Source organism: Sturnus vulgaris, chromosome 2 (genome assembly GCF_052056855.1).
Source record: "Sturnus vulgaris isolate bStuVul1 chromosome 2, bStuVul1.hap1, whole genome shotgun sequence".
Lineage (NCBI taxonomy): Eukaryota > Metazoa > Chordata > Aves > Passeriformes > Sturnidae > Sturnus > Sturnus vulgaris.
Genome location: NC_142244.1, coordinates 55681430 through 55701172, shown reverse-complemented (window position 1 = coordinate 55701172; position 19743 = coordinate 55681430). Strand labels below are relative to the sequence as shown.

General features: G+C 36.2%; 1 protein-coding gene across 1 annotated transcript in view; it reads right to left on the bottom strand.

Moving 5' to 3' along the window:
* The window catches only part of COG6 (component of oligomeric golgi complex 6), a 55588-nt gene extending 36291 nt beyond the window's left edge, over positions 1 to 19297 (bottom strand). The window contains exons 1-7 of the mRNA XM_014868879.2: positions 19147 to 19297; positions 18410 to 18553; positions 18007 to 18078; positions 14670 to 14728; positions 3355 to 3466; positions 1266 to 1348; positions 955 to 1025 (exon numbers count right to left, since the gene is read on the bottom strand). Of these exons, the coding sequence (XP_014724365.1) occupies positions 955 to 1025; positions 1266 to 1348; positions 3355 to 3466; positions 14670 to 14728; positions 18007 to 18078; positions 18410 to 18553; positions 19147 to 19275 (670 nt within the window). The 5' untranslated portion in view covers positions 19276 to 19297. The remainder of the gene's footprint in view (positions 1 to 954; positions 1026 to 1265; positions 1349 to 3354; positions 3467 to 14669; positions 14729 to 18006; positions 18079 to 18409; positions 18554 to 19146) is intronic.
* Positions 19298 to 19743: the final 446 nt, after the last annotated feature.

Here is a 19743-nt window from a genome sequence, read left to right as displayed (position 1 = left end):
AGGAAGCTTACTATTTGTTTGTGCCCACATACAAATGCTGACTCATTCAACCTCAAGAATTTTATTAGGCTCCTTTCTAACTGTTCACCACATTTCAGGTTAAGTATTAAGAAAAAACAGAGCAAGTAGTTAAGCAAGCTGTTTGTTTTGTCATTTGGTTCTGTTATTTTTTTTTCTTTCATCCAAATAACTATATAATCTTGTATATTCCAGGCAAAAATGTGGAAATCATATAAACTAAATCAAACATTGGCAGAAAAGTTATGACTTTTTGTAAGGGTGAAACCACAACTATTATTTGAGGTTTCATCATCCACTGAAGAACAGCTAATGAATATAAAAATCACATTGCACCATTTTTTCCCCCATAAATCTTACTGTGAGAGTGAGACAGTTTCTTGCTATGGAGAATAGGGAAGTAATAAAAAAGCAACTATATTTGACACTATCAAGGTGCCACGTTGAACGTGGATGGCTACAGCCAGGGTACATATGCAAAAAAACCAAAAAACCTACTATCATTCAAAAGAGCATCCTGACAAAAGCAGGTGTCTTTTTTTTTTTCCTTTTCTAAAAGTAATCTTCCACTCCTCCCACTAAACTAGATCTTACTACCAAATCATTAAAACCAACAACTTCCCTCTAACTCGCAAGGAAATGAAATCCAATACAATTAAAAATTTGTTTGGACTACCAAACTGTAGTAGTTGCTCTTTGTGGAAAACCATCTACTAAAAACACGAATAAATAACCCACTTTTATAATAATGAAATTGGCCCAAGAAATGAGAGAATTGCCAATTAACTGTTTAGTTCAAAACATATCTTTCTCTAAGAAGGAAATCAAAATGCTAAGGTATCTTGGAAAGGGTTTGTGCTAAGTTCAATCCACATAAAGGAATTAAAGGAATCATCATAATAATATTCATAAACATAAAAACATTCTTAGTCCTACTTTGAGTCCATCTGTAAAGTCGCTCATAAGATGTCTCTTGCAGTAAAGCCATCTGTTCCATAATTTCCAAGCTACAAGATAAATAAAAAGTTTATTTGCAAATACTATTTTAGGCAGGACTAGCAAAGGCATGTCCAAGTCAAACTAAACATACCACTACTAAAATGCTAAGCATTTAAATTTTTTTCTTTGTGAAATATCCTGCATATTTCTGTATATATTCTGTCATATGAAGCAAAGAAAGAGACCTTGCTTTAATTTCTGCTTTTAATTGTAAGTGGTTCTCTTTCATTCATTTAAGTAGGACTCACCCCGCCCTTTGCTGGTTTGTTCTGAGGAGAATCTTGACATCATCATGAATTTGTTTTACTCTTCCCAAAGCCTTGAAAAAATCCTAAATCAATTTAAAAACAAAATACAAGCAGAGTGTAAAAGCAGAAATTTCTATTCAAATCTCTAGCACTCTATACTCTCTCTTTTAATTCTATTCCTAAGTTTCTTGCAGGTCTGTGTTCCAATGCTGCTTTTAAAATTCACACCCCGCCCCTACTACTTACCTTTCATTCCATCATAAGAACCTTAGTATGTTTTAGTTCCCATTGTATCAAACTTTTCTTCTTAAAAAAAAAAAAAAAAGCAAAAAAGCAAAGCACTAAAGATGTGTTTTTAACCTGTCTTGTGAAATATGTGTTTCACATCAATTAGGTAACTCTAGGGAGATTTTGAGGACACTGCTATGCATTACATCACTGTCTTCCATTACTATTAGCAACTAAGGAGCAAAATAAAGTACAATGATTACAGGTTGATATTTATTGTATTCATAAAATAGAGTAACTGTTTCTCAAAAAAAAAAATTAAAATCCATTTGCAATAGACTAGACTAAGGTTTTCCAGAACAACCTTTCTCTGTGGAGTAACTCAACATCAGCAGTGAAAAAAAAAAACAAAAACAAAAACAAAAACGCAAACCCCAGAAGACAAGGACATACTGCTAAAAACGTTACTTTGTTAGTTTCAAAGTGCAAATGGAAAGCCAGTAACATTTTCAAGCACCTCTTCTTATGAAAACATATTTTAAATGCCCTGGAGGAGACTAGCTATTTCAGATACAACTGTTTGTTACATTTTTCATGTTCATCTTTCATGATTCCAACACAGTTCGCTCAGGAGAGTAGAGTTCTGGCTCAAGTCACATAAAAACAGACATATTCTAAATAAAACAGGCCAGCAATTTAATCTACTGCCTGGCATCAGCTGTGTTAAAGACTGTTTATAAACCCCAAGCACTCTTTCTTCAGGAAAAAAGAAAATTTCCAAACCAGAAGTCTGACTAAAGCTTTTTAAGCACACTGGTTGACACTGTCATAGGTAAAATGCACAGACATGATATTACTGAAGTCTGCCAACTAAAGCAGAACAACTATTTTATCTCAGTTACTTCTGCACATTTTTTAGAAGAATTATCAAAAAGACCAGCCCTCGCTGGCTGCAAACCAATCACGCAGTAATTGGCACAGCATTACTGTCATTGTTCCCTGCAATAGGCGCTTTCTAGAAACCTGAATGTTCTTTCATGGCAATAGCGGTACAAAAGCATACAGCAATTACTCAAATGCACAATTATTTAGCACATTCCATCGATGCTTTCATTTGCACTGTTTTTGGTTATCAGTTCCACGTTTTTAATTCTTTAACTGCGAACAGGATGCCTGTGAAAATGAGATAAATCTGGACTACCTGCTGAGACACTACCTGAAGCTTTCCATGCAACTACAATAATAAAACATTGTATTCAGTATACTCAATTCTTTCATTATTCAGTTTGCTTTTATTGTAGAACAAGTTTCCTTTTACTCTGTCTTCTTATTAAAACCGTAACATATTCCAAAACTTGCTTTGGAAGGTGGCCAAAGTGAATCGGCACCTAGTATCTTTAGCAACCAAATAACATTGAGGGAAAGCCTAAGCTTATATTGTCTCAAGTCACTGAATACCTATATACATGAATATGCAAAATGTACACACACATGCACAGTGGCAGTACTAGAGAGCTGCAAGCTTCTCATTTGCTTTGAGTATCATGAAGTTTTAAAATGTCTTCACTGAAAATTCAGACTTCATAAAGGTCTTATTTAAGTGTAGAACCATATGAGAACTCCTTTGCCTCAAACTCATTACATCATTAAACAAACTAGAATTTAATGCTGATTTTCTGTCTCTTTACTTGAATCTTTCATCACACATTACAAACTCATCAGAAATTCACCATTCTGTTAAAAGCTACATTCCTCCATAAAGAATTAAATTGCAAAGTCAAAATAATATCTCGTGTACAATTCAGTTAGGGCATTTCTACATTTTAGTTCAGGGTGAAGACTTTAATGTTCATTGAGCTACCTCAGTAATTGGCTCATCTTTCGTGCCTCGAAGCAGATTCATTTCATCCGGTGTCAGCTGGAATTTTGCTATGAATGCATCAGCAACTTGTGCTTTCATTTCTAATCTCTGACTGTAATAAAACAAAGTGAAGAGGATATTAGCTTTTTATGCTTATCTCAAAGACTGTTTTTTCATATTCAAACTTTTGGAAATATAACCAGCATCAGAAATTGGTATTATTAAATTATAATAGCACATTCTTGCCATCAAACACTTAGTTGCGTTTTCATACACAACTTTCTACTAAGCTTACGCAGATTATTCAGAAAAGACAATATAGAGGTATGGTAACACATTTGAAAATTACTAAGTCCTTTACAATAATATTCCTTTATTTAGCATTTGCATCATAAGTTATCTAATCCAGATACTTTGTGCTCGTACAGTTGTTATGTTTGCAGTTATTTCCTTTCAAATTCACTAAGGAAAGGAAAAGCCTCAAAAATAGCATCCAAAATCAAAAAATTAACCTCAGATTAATCTACTTTTCTACAGACCAGATCCATTTCTTTGTAATGCCATACAGTTGGGATCACAATTTACTAATGTCACAAGCAAACAAAATGCAATCTTGCTAATTCCCTTGTTCCTGAAATAAACACAGCCAGGATGCAATATGCAAGCACCATCTCATGGGCACCATTTTCCTGCACGTGTTTTGTCACACACCTTACAACCACTGAAGGACCCAAATGGAATTGACTGGGATTCTAGTAGCAACAAAAAATTTGCTTGAACTGGGGTCTGAGCACACAGTATTCCTGAATATAAAATCTACTTTTTCAGGACATTGAGAAGGCACTAATTAGTTATTCGCAGAAGAATAAAGCTCAATTCCTTTAAGATCATTTCATCTTTCAGTATGACGTAATTACAACAAGATAAATACATTGTTATTACAGGGTGGTAAGACAGGAAAGTGTACTTCCATATGCTGTATAATTAAATTTCCTTGCACAATTAAAGCTGGAAAAGTAAGCTTTAACTTATTTACCCCTTCTCTACTATCCAACTAGCATCTGAATTTCATTCAGCTACTAAGTATGCAAAACCAGCTTCTCTTCTGTAGACATGGATGACTTTCCCACCCTGCAGTTCCACAAACTCTTTTAGAGATCAGAATAAATGTTTTGCAATTGTCAATGCTCTAGCACGTTGAACAGTGAGAGGGAGAACAATACAAAATCCAACAGTACTTTAATAGTAAAATCCATGAAAATCAAAAGGAAAAGCAAGCCAATACTTCTAAGTTACACAGAAGAGACCTAATCAAAAAGGAAAATCAAAAACACATATGCTTTAATACCACATCTTGAATTGGTAATTCAAGTTCCACTGGGGTCCTAGGCAAATAAAACGACTTTATCTTTACATTGACAGTTTTGCAATGCTTAAACTCAAACTATTTAATTTTCTCTAAGTAAACTCTACAATTCCAAATTTTGGGTCTCCAGGAAGTCAAATGTTTCTCAGGGAAGGAACAAGAACGATGGAGGATGATTTTAACCAACTATACAGAGAGATGCATCCATGAAAAATCCTGGCACTTTCCAACACAGTGGAAGGGGAATGGAACAACAACATTTTGAACAAATTCAGTAAATTTTCAGCAGGAAGATTTATGTGATGAAATCTGATGAGAGTAAGTCATGCTGTAAGAGGCAAAAAGACAAGTGGTCTACAAAACATACAAGAAACAGTCAAGATATTGACAAGAGAATGTTTTAAAATCACTATTAGGTCTGTGAGAGATGTTCTGAGGATAACTATGAAATTCTCAAAACACAGATGAAAGATGGGGCAGTGCACTAACATACTCAGGCTGCCTCAGCCATTCCTGCTCATCCCTGCCCTGTACTGACCTTCCCACTGTGCCAGGACCACTGTTTACAGCATCATGTAGTGCATCAGATCAGGGAACAAATCTGGCAGGAAAAAAATCCAGAAGTTCTTACTTCTTGGGGGTGGAGATTACATGTATTTTCTAACTCCGTTTACCACAGCCTGTGCTAAGGGATTGGGGCGTGCCAGCACCAGGAGCTGCCAGAGGCATGAGGGCACTGACCTCACTGCTGCTATGAAACTCTCATGAAAACTACACTTCAGAACTCCTGTGGGTTGTAAGAAGAGCTCATTTCATACTAATAATAATCAAAATCATAAATATTACAACACAAGAAAACCTTTGAAGCACCAAGATGGCTACTCAAATTGAACATCAGCAGAAGACATTTAAAATTTAACACAATGATGCTGCATTCAACACAGCATTCCTGTTTCACATTGCTTGCTGAGCAACTCTAATGCCTCAACATCACCATCACTGTATTCGGTTGAAACAAGAGAAAATGTAAATTAGTGCATTAACTTCAACAGTTGCTCCAAGTCTTTCATCTTGGGATGGAAGTCTCAATTTAACATAAATCCACAAAACTGAAAATTGACCAGATTATCCTTCCCTTTAGGTAAGAGAAGGAATGTAGCAAACAGATGAGAGAAGGCAAATGCAAGGCCTTCTTTGGGTTCAATTGAAACAAATATTCCACAAAGAGAGAAGCAAATGGGATTCCGAGAAACTTTTCTGTTCTTTGAGCCTATCTCCTGAGTGCATAAACTTTTAGGTTCTCTTCCAGAAGATCTCCATTTATTATTATCTTCTGTTCTTCAGATTTTTTGTCTGTATACTTCCACTGAACTGCGGGTAGAAGGAGGTCTGATTTTAAGAAGTGTAGTATACTGGGCATAATGGTTTTCTCAGTTTTCAGGTGGAATTAGAGCTGTGGTAGAACAAGAAACAGAGTCAGGCACTGTACAAACAGCATGCTCATGAGCCCATCCTGGAACTCTCTGCCCTGTTTTACTCCTCCTTTATAAATAAAGAGTAATCTTGCTAAGCAATCTTTCCTCTTTTGCAAGACCTCATTCTTCACAGTCCTCCCTCCATTTTTGCTGCTATGGAGAACAAGGTTTGATCAAACAACTGTGCTTTAAAGCCATTCCCATCCCTGGCTGTGTCTTGGGCTAAGGCTGGGCATAACTGCACACTGATGGACTCCGTGCACTCCCAATAATTAACTTTTATAAAATAGAGTCAATACATTAAACTCAAGCACACTGGGCAAGTGAAGCTTCACAACGTACTCACAAGATAACAACCTCAAGGTGGCAGTAATGTTTCATTCACTTTTCTCAAGATAGTGATTGGGAAGTGGTGACAAACATCTCTCCTAAACAAAAGAATGTGTCTGAATTTTGATCAAGGTGCTTCTCTTGGGCTCTTTACAAAGCACACAGGATTTCAAAGTGCTACTCAGCTTCAGAACTCAGGTCAGCCAGTTCTTCTTGAGATGACTGTGAAAGTTGCCTTAGTTATCAATCTGCACAAGAAAGACCCTATATGCTATATGATGGATCAGGAACAAAATATGTAAAATTTTAAATACTTTTGATTTTTGCCTGGCACCATACAGTATTACTGAGAAAAATACACTCACATCTGTATTCAATTTATATATATATATATATACTTTTTTTAAAAATGTATTTATTTCCTTACACACAAGCTAACCGATATTTAAGTAGAATTTAATATATTTTATTAAGGCAGGGCAATGGATTAAAATGTCACTCAAGGTTGCTATAATCATTTCACTACAGTGCCTTACAAAACACTGCAGAGAACAACAAAAGCCAGTGTAAGGCTGTCTTACATATGACCCACAGCAGTCAGTACCTATGTGCAATCAGACATTAGAAGACCCACTGGCCTTTAAAACCCTTTCTGTAGATATAGTAATTTCTAAATTCTAAATTCTAATTTCTAAATTCTAAGCAGTGCAGTACAGCTGAGTAAAGGCCATACCATGTTGTTATCCCAAATTTTTTTTTTCTTTTAACAAAGTGAATCCTGTATAAACAAACAAAACTAACAACTTATGGGAACCCCGCATTGATGCAAAAGGGCAAGTACCAAGTGCTGGTACAATTCAGAACTTGGGCAAAGGACAGGATTCCAACAAAGAGCAATTTCCCCAGTTTTAATCGTTACCAGGGAGACAGAATTCTTTTGCAAGAGAACTCAAAAGGCTGGGAAAACTATGCACTTCATGCACTTTTCCTTTGAACCAAATACAAATGTGCACTGTTTGTTAGGATTATCACCTGACAGCTCAAAAATGAGGTGGAGAAGAAGCAGACTTTTCTAAAGCTTAATTTTATCTTGCCACCACATACAGAATAAAAATCTGCTAGTTTCTTCCACCTAGGATGAATCAGAGCAGTCATTCTGAAATTACTTTCCATTTGTGGTACTGAGGAGTCAACACATTTTTAAAGCCTCAGGACAATGGAGTATTTCTAACTCATAAGTAAATAACAATCACCTTTAACACCTTGTATAAAGCTGTGAAATTATTTTTCTGTCATGTGAAAGGCAAATATACAAAATTATGTAACAAAACATTTATACACAAGCATTGGAAAACCGTTTTTAAGAATAAGTACAGGTGCAGAAGTGCCTTGGTAAATGCTGAGAACAAATGTTTTGTTCTGCACTTTATCCAACAAACACATCTCTTATTGAAGTAGAACTGAAATACTGTGAGGAGGTATTCAGTGACCCATTCCATCCTAAAATATAATTATGAAACATTCGCCTTAACTAAAAATTTGGAAGACATAAAAAACCCAGTGAACTGTCTAATGTTTCCAGGATACAAGAAAATAGCAGTAATAGAAAAGAAGGCTTTAGTGAGACCTCATCTGGAAAACAGATCACAATCCTGATCATCTGTGTGCAAGAACAATGGATTCCCATTAGACCACAGCGAGCAGGATGATCATGGGAATGGAAAAACTAATTTATCACAGGAGATGAAGGCAGCTCTTAAGGCAAAGGACAAGATGAGTAAACAGTCAATTTATATCCAATAATTAGGTTGGAAATCCGGGAAAGGCTTTTACTGGAAAGAATAAGCTTTTGGGGTAACTGTTCCATGAATAGCAACACACACAACATGCAAAAATAATGCACTAGTTATGTGTTGAACAGCTGATGAGTTTACTAAAGTCATCATGCAACTAATAGGTGGCAGCAGGAGAGTGGACTTGAACTTAGAAGGTTTCTCCCATCTGTAACACCTATCTGAAGACAGCCTGCAATGTTGCAGCCCTGCCATCTCATACGTTCTGTGATAAAAATAAATGGGAAAAAACTGAAAAGGCTAAATCTAAGTTAAGCAACACATCTGCACTGAAATGATTAAAATCTTACCAAACCGATTACCAAACACAGGAATAAAAAAGCTTACACGTTGTAAATAAATCTGACAAATTCAATCATTTTCTACTTTTATACTGATAAGGCTCCCTCTAAATATAATGTGTATGCACCTACAGAATAGTTTTGACAAAATTTTCATATGCAGAGCTTTGCAGCAATCATGTGATACATACAGATATAGATATACAAACACACACGGTAAATCAGTGTTTGGCAATGGTTAAGATTCACGATTTCTAAGTCGTGCACAGAGATGAAGTTTAAGAGTCTATTTCCAACAAATACATTATTTTCCATCTTGTAGAGATGAGCTATTTGATATCTCCATACCAAACAGACTGGTATCTTCAGTTAATCTTTTATAAAATTTGACATAAAGCCACTTGAAAGAAGTCTGCTTGGTCTAGCTTCAAATTTGCCATCAAATTCAAAAAATATTGCCAAAAGCATGAAAATTACACGTATTCTCTACATCCATCTGGAATAAGAGACAAATAAGCCTGAGCTGCAGCAAAAGGAGAACTAAATCAGATAGCAGGAAAACAATAAAACCAAAATTAATTTCCAGTGAAGACTACAGGCTCTCTATTCCTTCTGTTCCTGGGCTTTTCTTCTCAGAGCAGATGAGATAAACACCAGAAAGAAATCAGAAGTGGTACCATATAACTGATTCTGCATTTCTGGTGAATCTTTCTCAATCTGTAAAACCACACCTCATTTCATACTGACCAAGAGTACTTCATGTCTCAACAGAGATGCCTGGAAGAAAAGCTGGTAAGAAAATACGGCTTTACATGTTCTCTGCTGGTCATGGCTAGAATGTGACAGGTTAGTTTTGATTTTTTTCTTTCAGATCTATTTTAGCTGGTTTTATTCCTCTGCTACACCTTGTCACCTATACTTTACTTTGGTACAAATCAGGATAGAAAATGAGCCTCGGGATTTCAAGTCTTCACCCTCTCCCACATGGAATTATAATTAAGTTTAGGCAATCACTCATTTTTCTCATGAAGCACATTCATGGGAATAAATGTAAATATAAGTTTCAAAATGTCAACACACAAAATATATCTCATCAATGCAAACCACCAGATCACCACTTTTCTTAGCACAGGCTGATAAAAGCAAACCTCTCTAGCCTGCTACAAATAGTGCTGAACTTCCCGCATCATTTCTAAATTGACTAGGACAAAAAATGTATTTGTTACAAAAGGAAAAAGGCACCACCAAGAGAGAAGGATGAGAGAACAGTAGTGTAGCACTACTGAAGCAGATGCTCACTTAGAAACATTTTTCCTAAGATGTCTGAGCTTGTATTGAGCACAGAGGTAACAGTCAAATAATTGACTAAATTCCAAGAATGGTGTTTGTTATTTTTTAAATAAAGATCAGGCCTGAATACAATGTAATTCAATTGAAACAAACTAAAGTACACACTTACATTCCTGTCTGGGAATCATATTTAATTGTTTCTTTAAAAAGTAAAAGACTCCCAGGGCTATGTAAATGGCTTTTTTGGTATCCATATAACTAACAATGATTCTGACATCAAAACACAAATTTTGGTCTGTTTAAGAACACAATTAAGAGAGGGGAGCAAAATAAGATAGTTTGCAAAGGTGTTAAGTGCATAATTCCACAAAAGCTCTGAACCAGCAGCCTCCCTCAAGAACTATCTGTCTGAGCCATTTCCATTTTTTCTTTACAGTTTTCAGAGTATTGTGGTTTTTACTTCTAGAACATTAGTTCTAGTTCTCGATAACTTTTGTATTTCTACAGACTTATTTTCAGTGAAGCCTCTAAGCATACACATACACTTACATAACTGCTCTTACTTAATTTCATAAGAATTAATATTGTGAGTATTACTTTCTAGTCTCTCTTCTCAATTGTTACACTGATGACTGTAACTTGTGGCTAACCTCAAAAACAAAACAACACCTTGAACAACATATTATTAAGTGTCTGGCAGAATTACTATGAAACCAGGCTTCTGGAATTCTGTATAGAGTATTTGGAGCAAAACAAATTATTTCCCTTGGGAATTACTGAACTCTGGGATGCTTCTTCCCTATGCAAGGTGAAGTAGTGCAGTATTGTAAATAAGTTTTAAGCCTCACAAAAAAAAAACAAACAAAAAAACCCCCAACAACAACAAAAAACAAAAACACGAAACAACCCCAGAAAAAAAAACAAAAAAAAAAAAACAAAAAAACCCCAACAAAAAGAAAACCTCAAATAAAGAAACAGAAACTCAACAACAACCATAAATAAAACCAACAAAACTAGAGTCAAGTAGAACAAAAAAAAAAAACAAAAATCAGAGAATGAATAAGTCAGAGAAGTCAGAAGAAGCTATTATTAAAATCTCATTTCAAGAAGCGAGATCCTTTTTCCGTCAGCCTACTAGCAATAGAATTAAACAAACCCACATCTTCTAAAGCACAACAGATGTTCATTGTTTGAAAATAATCTCCTCATTAACTATACATAAAAAGCCTAATGCAACCCAAAAGCAATATTAGTGTGCTCATGTAGAAGTACACCAATCTGCTGAAGATAACTGAAATGGAAGCAGATTTTTATCAATTACCAGAAATTGTCTAAATTAACTAACTCCATTTTTCTTTACTATAGAGGTTTGTTATGAAATACATTAAAACGGGCACTCTATTCAAAACTCTATGTTGCTGAGAAGCAATAACAACCTTTTGTTATGAAGAGATGGGCTGGATGTCTGGATTACTTTATTTCACACTAAATGGTTCTATTAAGTTATGGTAAGCCTCAGTTTTAAAGAAAAAAGGAAAAAAAAAATCCTAGTTCCTATGCTAAGCAGATAGCATAATTTAAACAGTGTGAAGGATAACTGTTTCTAATGTACAGTAGTTTAAACTAGACTTTACAGAATAAATAAATTCAGAATAAGCAATCTAAATGACCAAAAAATGCACCAACTCTAAGTTATGCACAAATATAAAAATGCAATTGTATTAATTACTTTTAGAATTTATTATCTAAGTAAGACCCTACATGCAGCATTTATGCCAAAGCAGTTTGAAAGCTCACAAACTAAGTAACAAGAAAAAAAATGCTGCAAAGCAAAAACGCAAGAATGCAAAGGTTTTAATCTAAACGTGAGACAAATGTCTAAATTTCTATCTCAAATATTTACACAGATGTCTTAAATTCACACATTTCACCAATTCAGGAAGTCCCAAAGTGCTCATCAAGACTAACTACAGGAAACTCCAGGTGGGTAGCTCTACTTTTAAACCACAAATCTGAGACAATAACATAATCAACAAGAGTTCAGGCAACAAGCTTTGGAAACTGAAAACCATCTTGAACTACAACTAATTATATAGACGGTAATACAATGCCAAAACTACTTAGTATAAAAAACCTAGTACCCACACAGAGCCACTGAGACATCCATTCCTTTCCAAGTACAGCAAAAAAGGAAAAAAATCTAAATCTCCAGTTACCATAAATACATTAAATGCATCTGGAAGATCACTGAATAACATCCTAATATTTTTTCCAGCTATCAAAACATGGTCAGCTAAAGTAAATCACATAAATGCTAGCCTAATACAAGAACATAATAGAACCGTTTCAGTTTTCATCTCTGCATTTCAACCAGACAGCATTTTAGGACAACCCTCATGTTGGGAAGGACCAGAATTTAACAGAGGAGTTTTGCAGATATACAGATGGTTCTATAGAAATGAAAACAAGTTTTGATATAGAAGGAAATAATTGCTGAGCTAGTCTTACTGGGTAATTAGAAGGCAAGGAGCAAGTGAGTTGGAAGGGGCTTTTATGGCTTAGAGCAAAGAATAAATCCGCCTCAAACAAAAGTGTTTTTACCAAACAAAAGAGTCTTCACAGGCAAACAAGAAAGCCAATGTTACAAGTAGAGAAAAGATCTCAGAAATTTCCACTGGAGAACAAGTCCCAAAGTTGAACATGTAACTACTAAATCACTGACATAATATGATAATTTTAGCAGTTTTGATAGGTTATATGCAAATGTTAAAGGTATTAAGATGCTCTGTAATAAAAAGTATATAATACATTGTAACCAGAACTTGACGGGCTTCAGGACACACGGCTTGCCTATAGCCAGCGGCTACAGGCTCACCCACGACCCGCAACTGCTGTAACCTCATCTGTGCAATAAACGGCATTTTAGGAGCTGTCTGAGGCCTCCATCTCTCCGTCAGGCTCTTACACCCTCAGAGGACAGAGAAGCCATGTCCTTCCAGTTTCACCACTTACTCATTTGTTGGCTAAAAAACGTCACATTAAGTTGAAGGTATCAGCAATTTAAGACCTGGATATTTTCAGAGGCAAGATTTCTGCTGTTCAAGAATACAACAACATCTGGCAGCAGATACCTCTTCACGTGCCTAATGTAAACCAAAGGAACGCATCAGAAGAAAAAGTCCTTTAACAAGTTAAAAGAACAAATGACTAAAACGTCCAAAACGGCACCAAACAGTCTTTACATATTTTATACACTTAGGTAGGGGAAAATTCAACTTTGCTAATAAATGGTATTATGAATCTTCCATAGCTATCAGACTGTAAAAGTCTCAAGTACTTCTTGGCTTCTGCTCATGGGTACTTCATGGTATACTTAAAACACAAACTTCCAAACTTTTTCCTATATGTGCACTCCAAGGTCACACAGCTCCTTGGAAGGACAGGCTACTTCCTAAACGTTTTCCTCTTCACACTAGAGAGATGTTCTGTCTTTTAAAGGAATTAGCAGAAAATCTTTTAAATAAACAACAGCACAAGTAAGGACTATGTGCACACTGCACATCAGTACCTCTGCAATAATCTCCTTTAATGGAATTTAAGGCAAATTAGACATACACCATTTGGGACTGGTCTTGGTATCTCCCATTCTACTTCAGAACAAAGAATCAAAGCAGTTTTTCTTTTTTTGGGACTACAAAATATATAACCACTTCTCTGTCCTACTACTTCACATATTCATGTTCAAAATGATACATTTTTTAAGACTTCTGCTCACTTACTTAAAGTGTCTACCAAATCCTTCATTTTATATGAACCAGTAATGCATTTTATGCAGTTATTCTACATTCAACGTCTAAAATATATACAGATTAGACTCCAACTTCATATTCAGACATAATCCATTTCCTACTGAAGCTCATATCATAAACCTACTGATTTTGAAAGCTCACCGAGAGCTATCCAAAACTATAATTTCTACTAGAAAGTTACTACTGCAAAATAATTATTTCTAACCTCCAGTGAACTGTATATAATTTTCTGAAGAAAGCTCATAAACCAAGGAGAATCATTCTTCTACACTGAGAAAACCTGAAGCTATAAAACTATACATCCTAGCCATAAAAACAATAAAGACTGCTTGAATCTGTCATTGGCTATTACCCCCTTCTCAGGAATAAAAATACTAAAAAGAGAAAAATACAAATCTTTTCTTCCACAGGAGGCTGGAGAACCAATGGAAAAAGTGGTCTGTGCTAGGCTCATTAAACAACACTCCCGTATTTTACAGTCAGCTTTAAATATGGCAGAGTAGGTTAGAATCCAACTTTGCATTCCCTCCTACAGTCCCTGAAAAAAAGAGAGATTTCCACTGGATAGAAAGCATTAATAACGAGAAGCCTGTCAAACTGGTAAGAAACTGAGTTGATATCTGTTATGACACAACATAACTTACATTATCAACAGACTTTAGGCAAAGCATGTTCATATGTATGTAGCATGTGCTACCAATGTAACTGATTGTTTTCCCTAAAAAGCCAATTCTTATTGAAACAAACACTAGCACACATTCTTACCTTTTTGGATCATTTAGCAATAAGCTGAGAGTGCAACCGAGCTGAAAACATATATAGTATTGAAAAAAAACCCAAAGTCATAAATCAAAGTGTCAGAGTCACACCTAAAAGAAAAGTCTATCAAATAAATAAGGTGGTATACATACTTTTCTGCCTGGAGTTTTGTGGTTTTTACAATCAAGTCCTGGGTTTGTTCCTTTGCTGCCTAGAATACAATTAGAATTGTTAAGCATGTGAAAAACAAACATATCAACTGTATTAAACAATCTTTAAAATAGGTAATACTTTTGAAGCTTTCTGAGTACAAGCAATTTAAAGTGTATACTCTTTGAAACAAAAGGCTTTCTTAAAACAAGTATTCATTAACTCTCCCTATGTCCAGGCAGTAAAAAAAGTATTTTTTTATCCTTAATCATATATATTTCATGTTTATATACATTTATATTCACACAGTTATTTTTAATTTATATTTATATTTAATAGAGAAACACTATAAACATTATATAAAGTTCTGATTATTTTGTTTGCCCATCAGCTGCAAATCGTGTGATGTCACAAAATAAAAAAATGAAACCAATTTCTTTGGATGCTAAACTGCCCAGTACCAGTGTTCACTTTTTAGAAAAGATGAACACATCTCTGCCAGTCTAAGCAAGCCTAGCTCTACAGTCCAACAGCTTATAGAGCTGCATGGACCAAGGACAATTATTAGGAAAAATTTCTTCACTGAAAAGGTGGTCAGGCATTGGAACAGACTGTCCAGGGAAGTGGTTGAGTCACCATCTCTGGAGGTAAAAGATGTGCAGGTGTAGCACTGAGAGATATGGGATAGTGGTGGACTTGGCAGTGCTGGGTTAGACTCGACAATCTCAGAAGTCTTTCCCAATCTAAATGATTCTATCTTTCTAAGAGCAATTCACTTAGGAAGTTCATCACAGCCCTAAATATGGATTGATGCAGAAACAATTCTGCATCAAACAGCAACTGCATAATTAAAAGGACTGCTGCAACTGAAGTTAAAGAGTTCTGAAGCTTATTGCTCTGTGAAAAGCTAAAAGACATCTGGAATTTCTGGCTTCACACTGGGTGCCACCAGTGATCCCTTATGCAGAAAAACTAAGATGATGTAACAAAACTATACTAAAATCAAAATGCATTCAGTATAGAATAATACTGCAAGTGAAGAGGTAGCAATAAAGACGTTCTGTGGGAATAATTTCAATACTTCAGTTACAGCCAAATTACAGCTTGCCAAATTGAAGATGCCAGTCTTGAGACCCCTGAGAGGTTTAACAAAAGCATCTATACACGCTGCTTCATTTCAGCCTTTCTATCTGCCACTATATTAGTTACAACAGAAAAGCAGTCAAGGTACAGGAATGCTTTGAAAGGTGAAAGTAGGACTGTAATAATTCATGTCTAACTTAATTGCAAATTTTCATATAACAAAAAATAAGCAATTTGCTTCCTTTCCAGTACTTTCTGGGCAGAAGTATTGATTACCATGAACAATGCTAACAGTAGGACAGCAGAAAAGAAGAAAGGGCGTTTTTTCTGAATCTAGCTAGATATACCCTGAAGTCAAATTTTACATATGTGCATTCAAAAACACACCAGATATTGTCATTATGTCAGGTATGAAATGTAAGAGCTTACATCTAACCTAACAAGGTAACTGTCAGAAATGAGCCAGACATGCTGGAAAAAATCAGAAAGTTGGTATTTGATGAAATATTTTTCTCTTCTTCCCTACCTCAGTATATTAGTTAACAATTTCATTATACTTCAACCCCACTGAAATCCATTTCAGCACTTGCTCCTTCCTTCCCTTTCAGCCACTGTATTTATCAAATCACTGTCCTAAAATCAGATGTGACAATATATGGCTGTTTGGATGAGATGGTATTATAAACTTACAAAATAACAAAGCTAAAAAGCTTTTTGGCTTATCCAAATATATTCCCTTTCATGTCCTGCATTTGTTCTGCTTTCTTAATATACTGCTCTCTTTACACACTTTTCTGCATTATATGCCCCAAATCCTCCTCTTTGTACCTTCTATTTGCCCTTCTTAGCTCATTTTTGTCTTCTTATTCAGCTTGAGCACATGCCTGAAAGTCTTCCTGTCCTATTACAGATAAAGTACCAGAGTATTTCACAACTGAGTGCTAGTTCATGAGTTTATTACTTTACATTCCTACAAAGAAAATATGGATTGAATCAAGACAAGTTATGAGTTCTACAGGACTCTAGAGGAAACCTCCTGTGGGGCACAGAACAAAACTACCTACTGGTTTTAACAGAAAAAGAAATCTCTGCAGGGTGGCTCTGCTCTGGGAAAAGAAAAAAAAAAATCACAGACGATAGCTACACTTCATGATCTAAAGACCAAAAGGAACAAAAATCTGCATGGACACTTGACTCATTTCCACATCTAAGAGCTTAGTCTAACAGTTCCTGAACTGCACTGGGGAATATATCCACATTAGCCATGTTCAAAGAGATCTGAGACCTCTGAGGCACATTACCCAGTTCCTTCCAAAACTGAAAATTAAGTACTGCAGTTGGCTACACTGTACTCTAACATTTTTTGGTACAAGTTCAAAGCATCAAGCTACAAGCATTTGTACAATGACTGTGAAACCTATTTATCTACATAGGAGGATATCAAATATCCACAAACACGTATATGCAGAGGAAAACAATTGTTTTCATAGGTATTTTTTTTAGTGAAGGATTCTTATTCACATACTATAACTTATATGCTGTGCTGGGAACAAGTTTGGTTTGGCAATACACCTACACTTCAGCATCCACATGCCATTTATACTCATCACTGCATTGAATTTAGAGCTTGTACCCTAAAACCAAGCCAGATTTAGTAATGCACCATAAACCACAAATTTCCTACATTCCCCAGGCCTGCCAGGAATATTACGGATTCAGGATTAAGGTGAAACAGAATTGGTTTTGTTGCATATCAGCATTCTGAGACAATGTTAAGAAATAAAACCAATAAACTGAAGATGCACACCAGATTTGTCTCCCTCTTTGAATTATCAGATACCTTCCTATGAATATACTTGAGGTATTTATATAAACACAGAACTCAACAGATACAGTCAATGCAAAAGCCATTTTAAATGGAAATACACAAATTAACCCTTATATCTGTCCCACATCCCATCAAATACAATATTTTCTCTCCACTAATGTAGATACGGATATCACATTGCTATTCTCAAAATACCTATATGGTTACATTTTGAACTGCATTTTGGAAGAAATTAAAATTACTTCCTTTATACATTTTCTAAACAAGTAAAAAGAAACATATTAATTTCCTAAAGTAACATAATATGCATACCATGGAAACACCTTGGTGTTGCTGTTAATCCTCAAAAATAACTCTTCGTCCTTTTAAAAGAATGTAGTCACACCTCAAAAGGAAAATTATTCAAAGCACTTCCATCTATACATTACCTTCAAACGACTGGACATGTCTTCACAGCAGCTGCTCATTGCTTGCACATCTTCATTTATACTCTCAAGTTCCTAAATAAGTTCAAATAACAGTAACTGTGTTTTTAATCAGAAATGCTGTGTCCAGGCCCAGCTTCCCACCACAATTAGATGCCCCAGTTAAAAGGAATATTGTTGCTCTAGGCTCCCTGTCAGTCAGTGCAGAGCAATGCACCCCTGAATATCAACATTCACTCAGCACTTGGATTTGTTTGAAACATCCAATGCAACACTTTCAACAAATGAAACAATTTTACTGTAGAAGTATATCGGTCCTAGAAAGTTAAAATCTATCTTAATCCTTTTTTTTTTAATCACATAGCAGTACTCTTACAAAATAGCTAGTCATGCTGCAAAACATTACCTCTTTAACTTGCTTGAATATGTGCACAAATTCTTCATTTATGGCCAGGCTTCGTCGTTCAATGTCTCCACGCAGGTTCCTTCGGGTGCGTAAACTGTTTTCCACAAAAAAGGTCGAGAGAGCCTTGAGTGCTTCCAGCATTTCCTAGAAAATAAATAAGGACCCTCAGTTTGCAAGCAGTTACAAAGAAGCAGGTTAAATAATCTGTACTCATCCCAAGTTCATGGTCTTATTAAAAAGAAAGCAAACCTAATAAATTGTTTTAGAGGAAAAGCTACCTTAGCACACTCACATCTATTGGCAAATAGATAAACAAACAGCTATACAAATACATTAACAAACTAAAATAATTGCTGAGCCTTTCTTCTTCTCTTATAACAGAGAACTTCGCCCACAATTTTACAGCAGCTTTAACCAATAAGACTACTTTCTGTAAATGAATGACCTATCCACAGCAAGAAAACATTTAAATTACAAGAAGCTTGTGAAGTTCCCTTCGAGGCAAGTAATACAAACCTCCCTCCGATCTGAAGGGATGAAATAGGAGCGTGGCATGCTGCTGGAGAAGCGAAAACTAATTTTGTTTGCAATTAATGCTGCAAAGGGCCGCCCGCAGCTCCGCAGCGGAACTGAGGGTACGGCACGACTCGCCTCCCCGCCGCGAAGCCTGTCGGGGCCCGCGGCCCCTGACGGCTCATCCGGCCCCCACCCCGTCCCTCCGCCGCCGCCCGACCCACCTTGTCATTGTCCAGGCGCGTCTCCAGGATCTTGTTGAGCTTGCGGGACAGCGGGTTGGTGCCGGGGGCAGCCGGGAGCCCCGGCGTGGGGGCGGCGGGCGGCGGCGGCGGCGCGGCGGTGTCGGCCATGGCTGCGGCCCTCTCCGGCCACAGCGCCGCACACGGAGCGGCTCCGGCGGAAACGCGCTCCGAGCATTTGGTTCCGGCCTAACTCGGGCCGGCTGGAGAGCCAGGCCGCACCTGGTGCGAGGCGGCGCTCGGCGTTTTTCTGTTTATTTCTTTGTTTGTTTTTATTGATAAAATAAAAATACGTAAAAATTAAAGTATTAATAATTAAAAATAATTTAATCACTAAATTAAGGATTTTGAGTCGATGGTAGAGGGTTCACTTCATAATGCCAGATAGCTGTATTTATTTCACAAAACAAATGTTTTAATTATGAGCACAGCTAGAAAGGAAACAATAATTGAGATCTCTGTTGCATAAGCTAACTGCAGTGGCTGTAATATGTGTCAAAGTGAGGGAGCTGTCTTGTTTCTGCTGCGCATTTACTGACACAGAGGTGAACTCCCAAGGTCTCCTCACAAGCTCCAGAG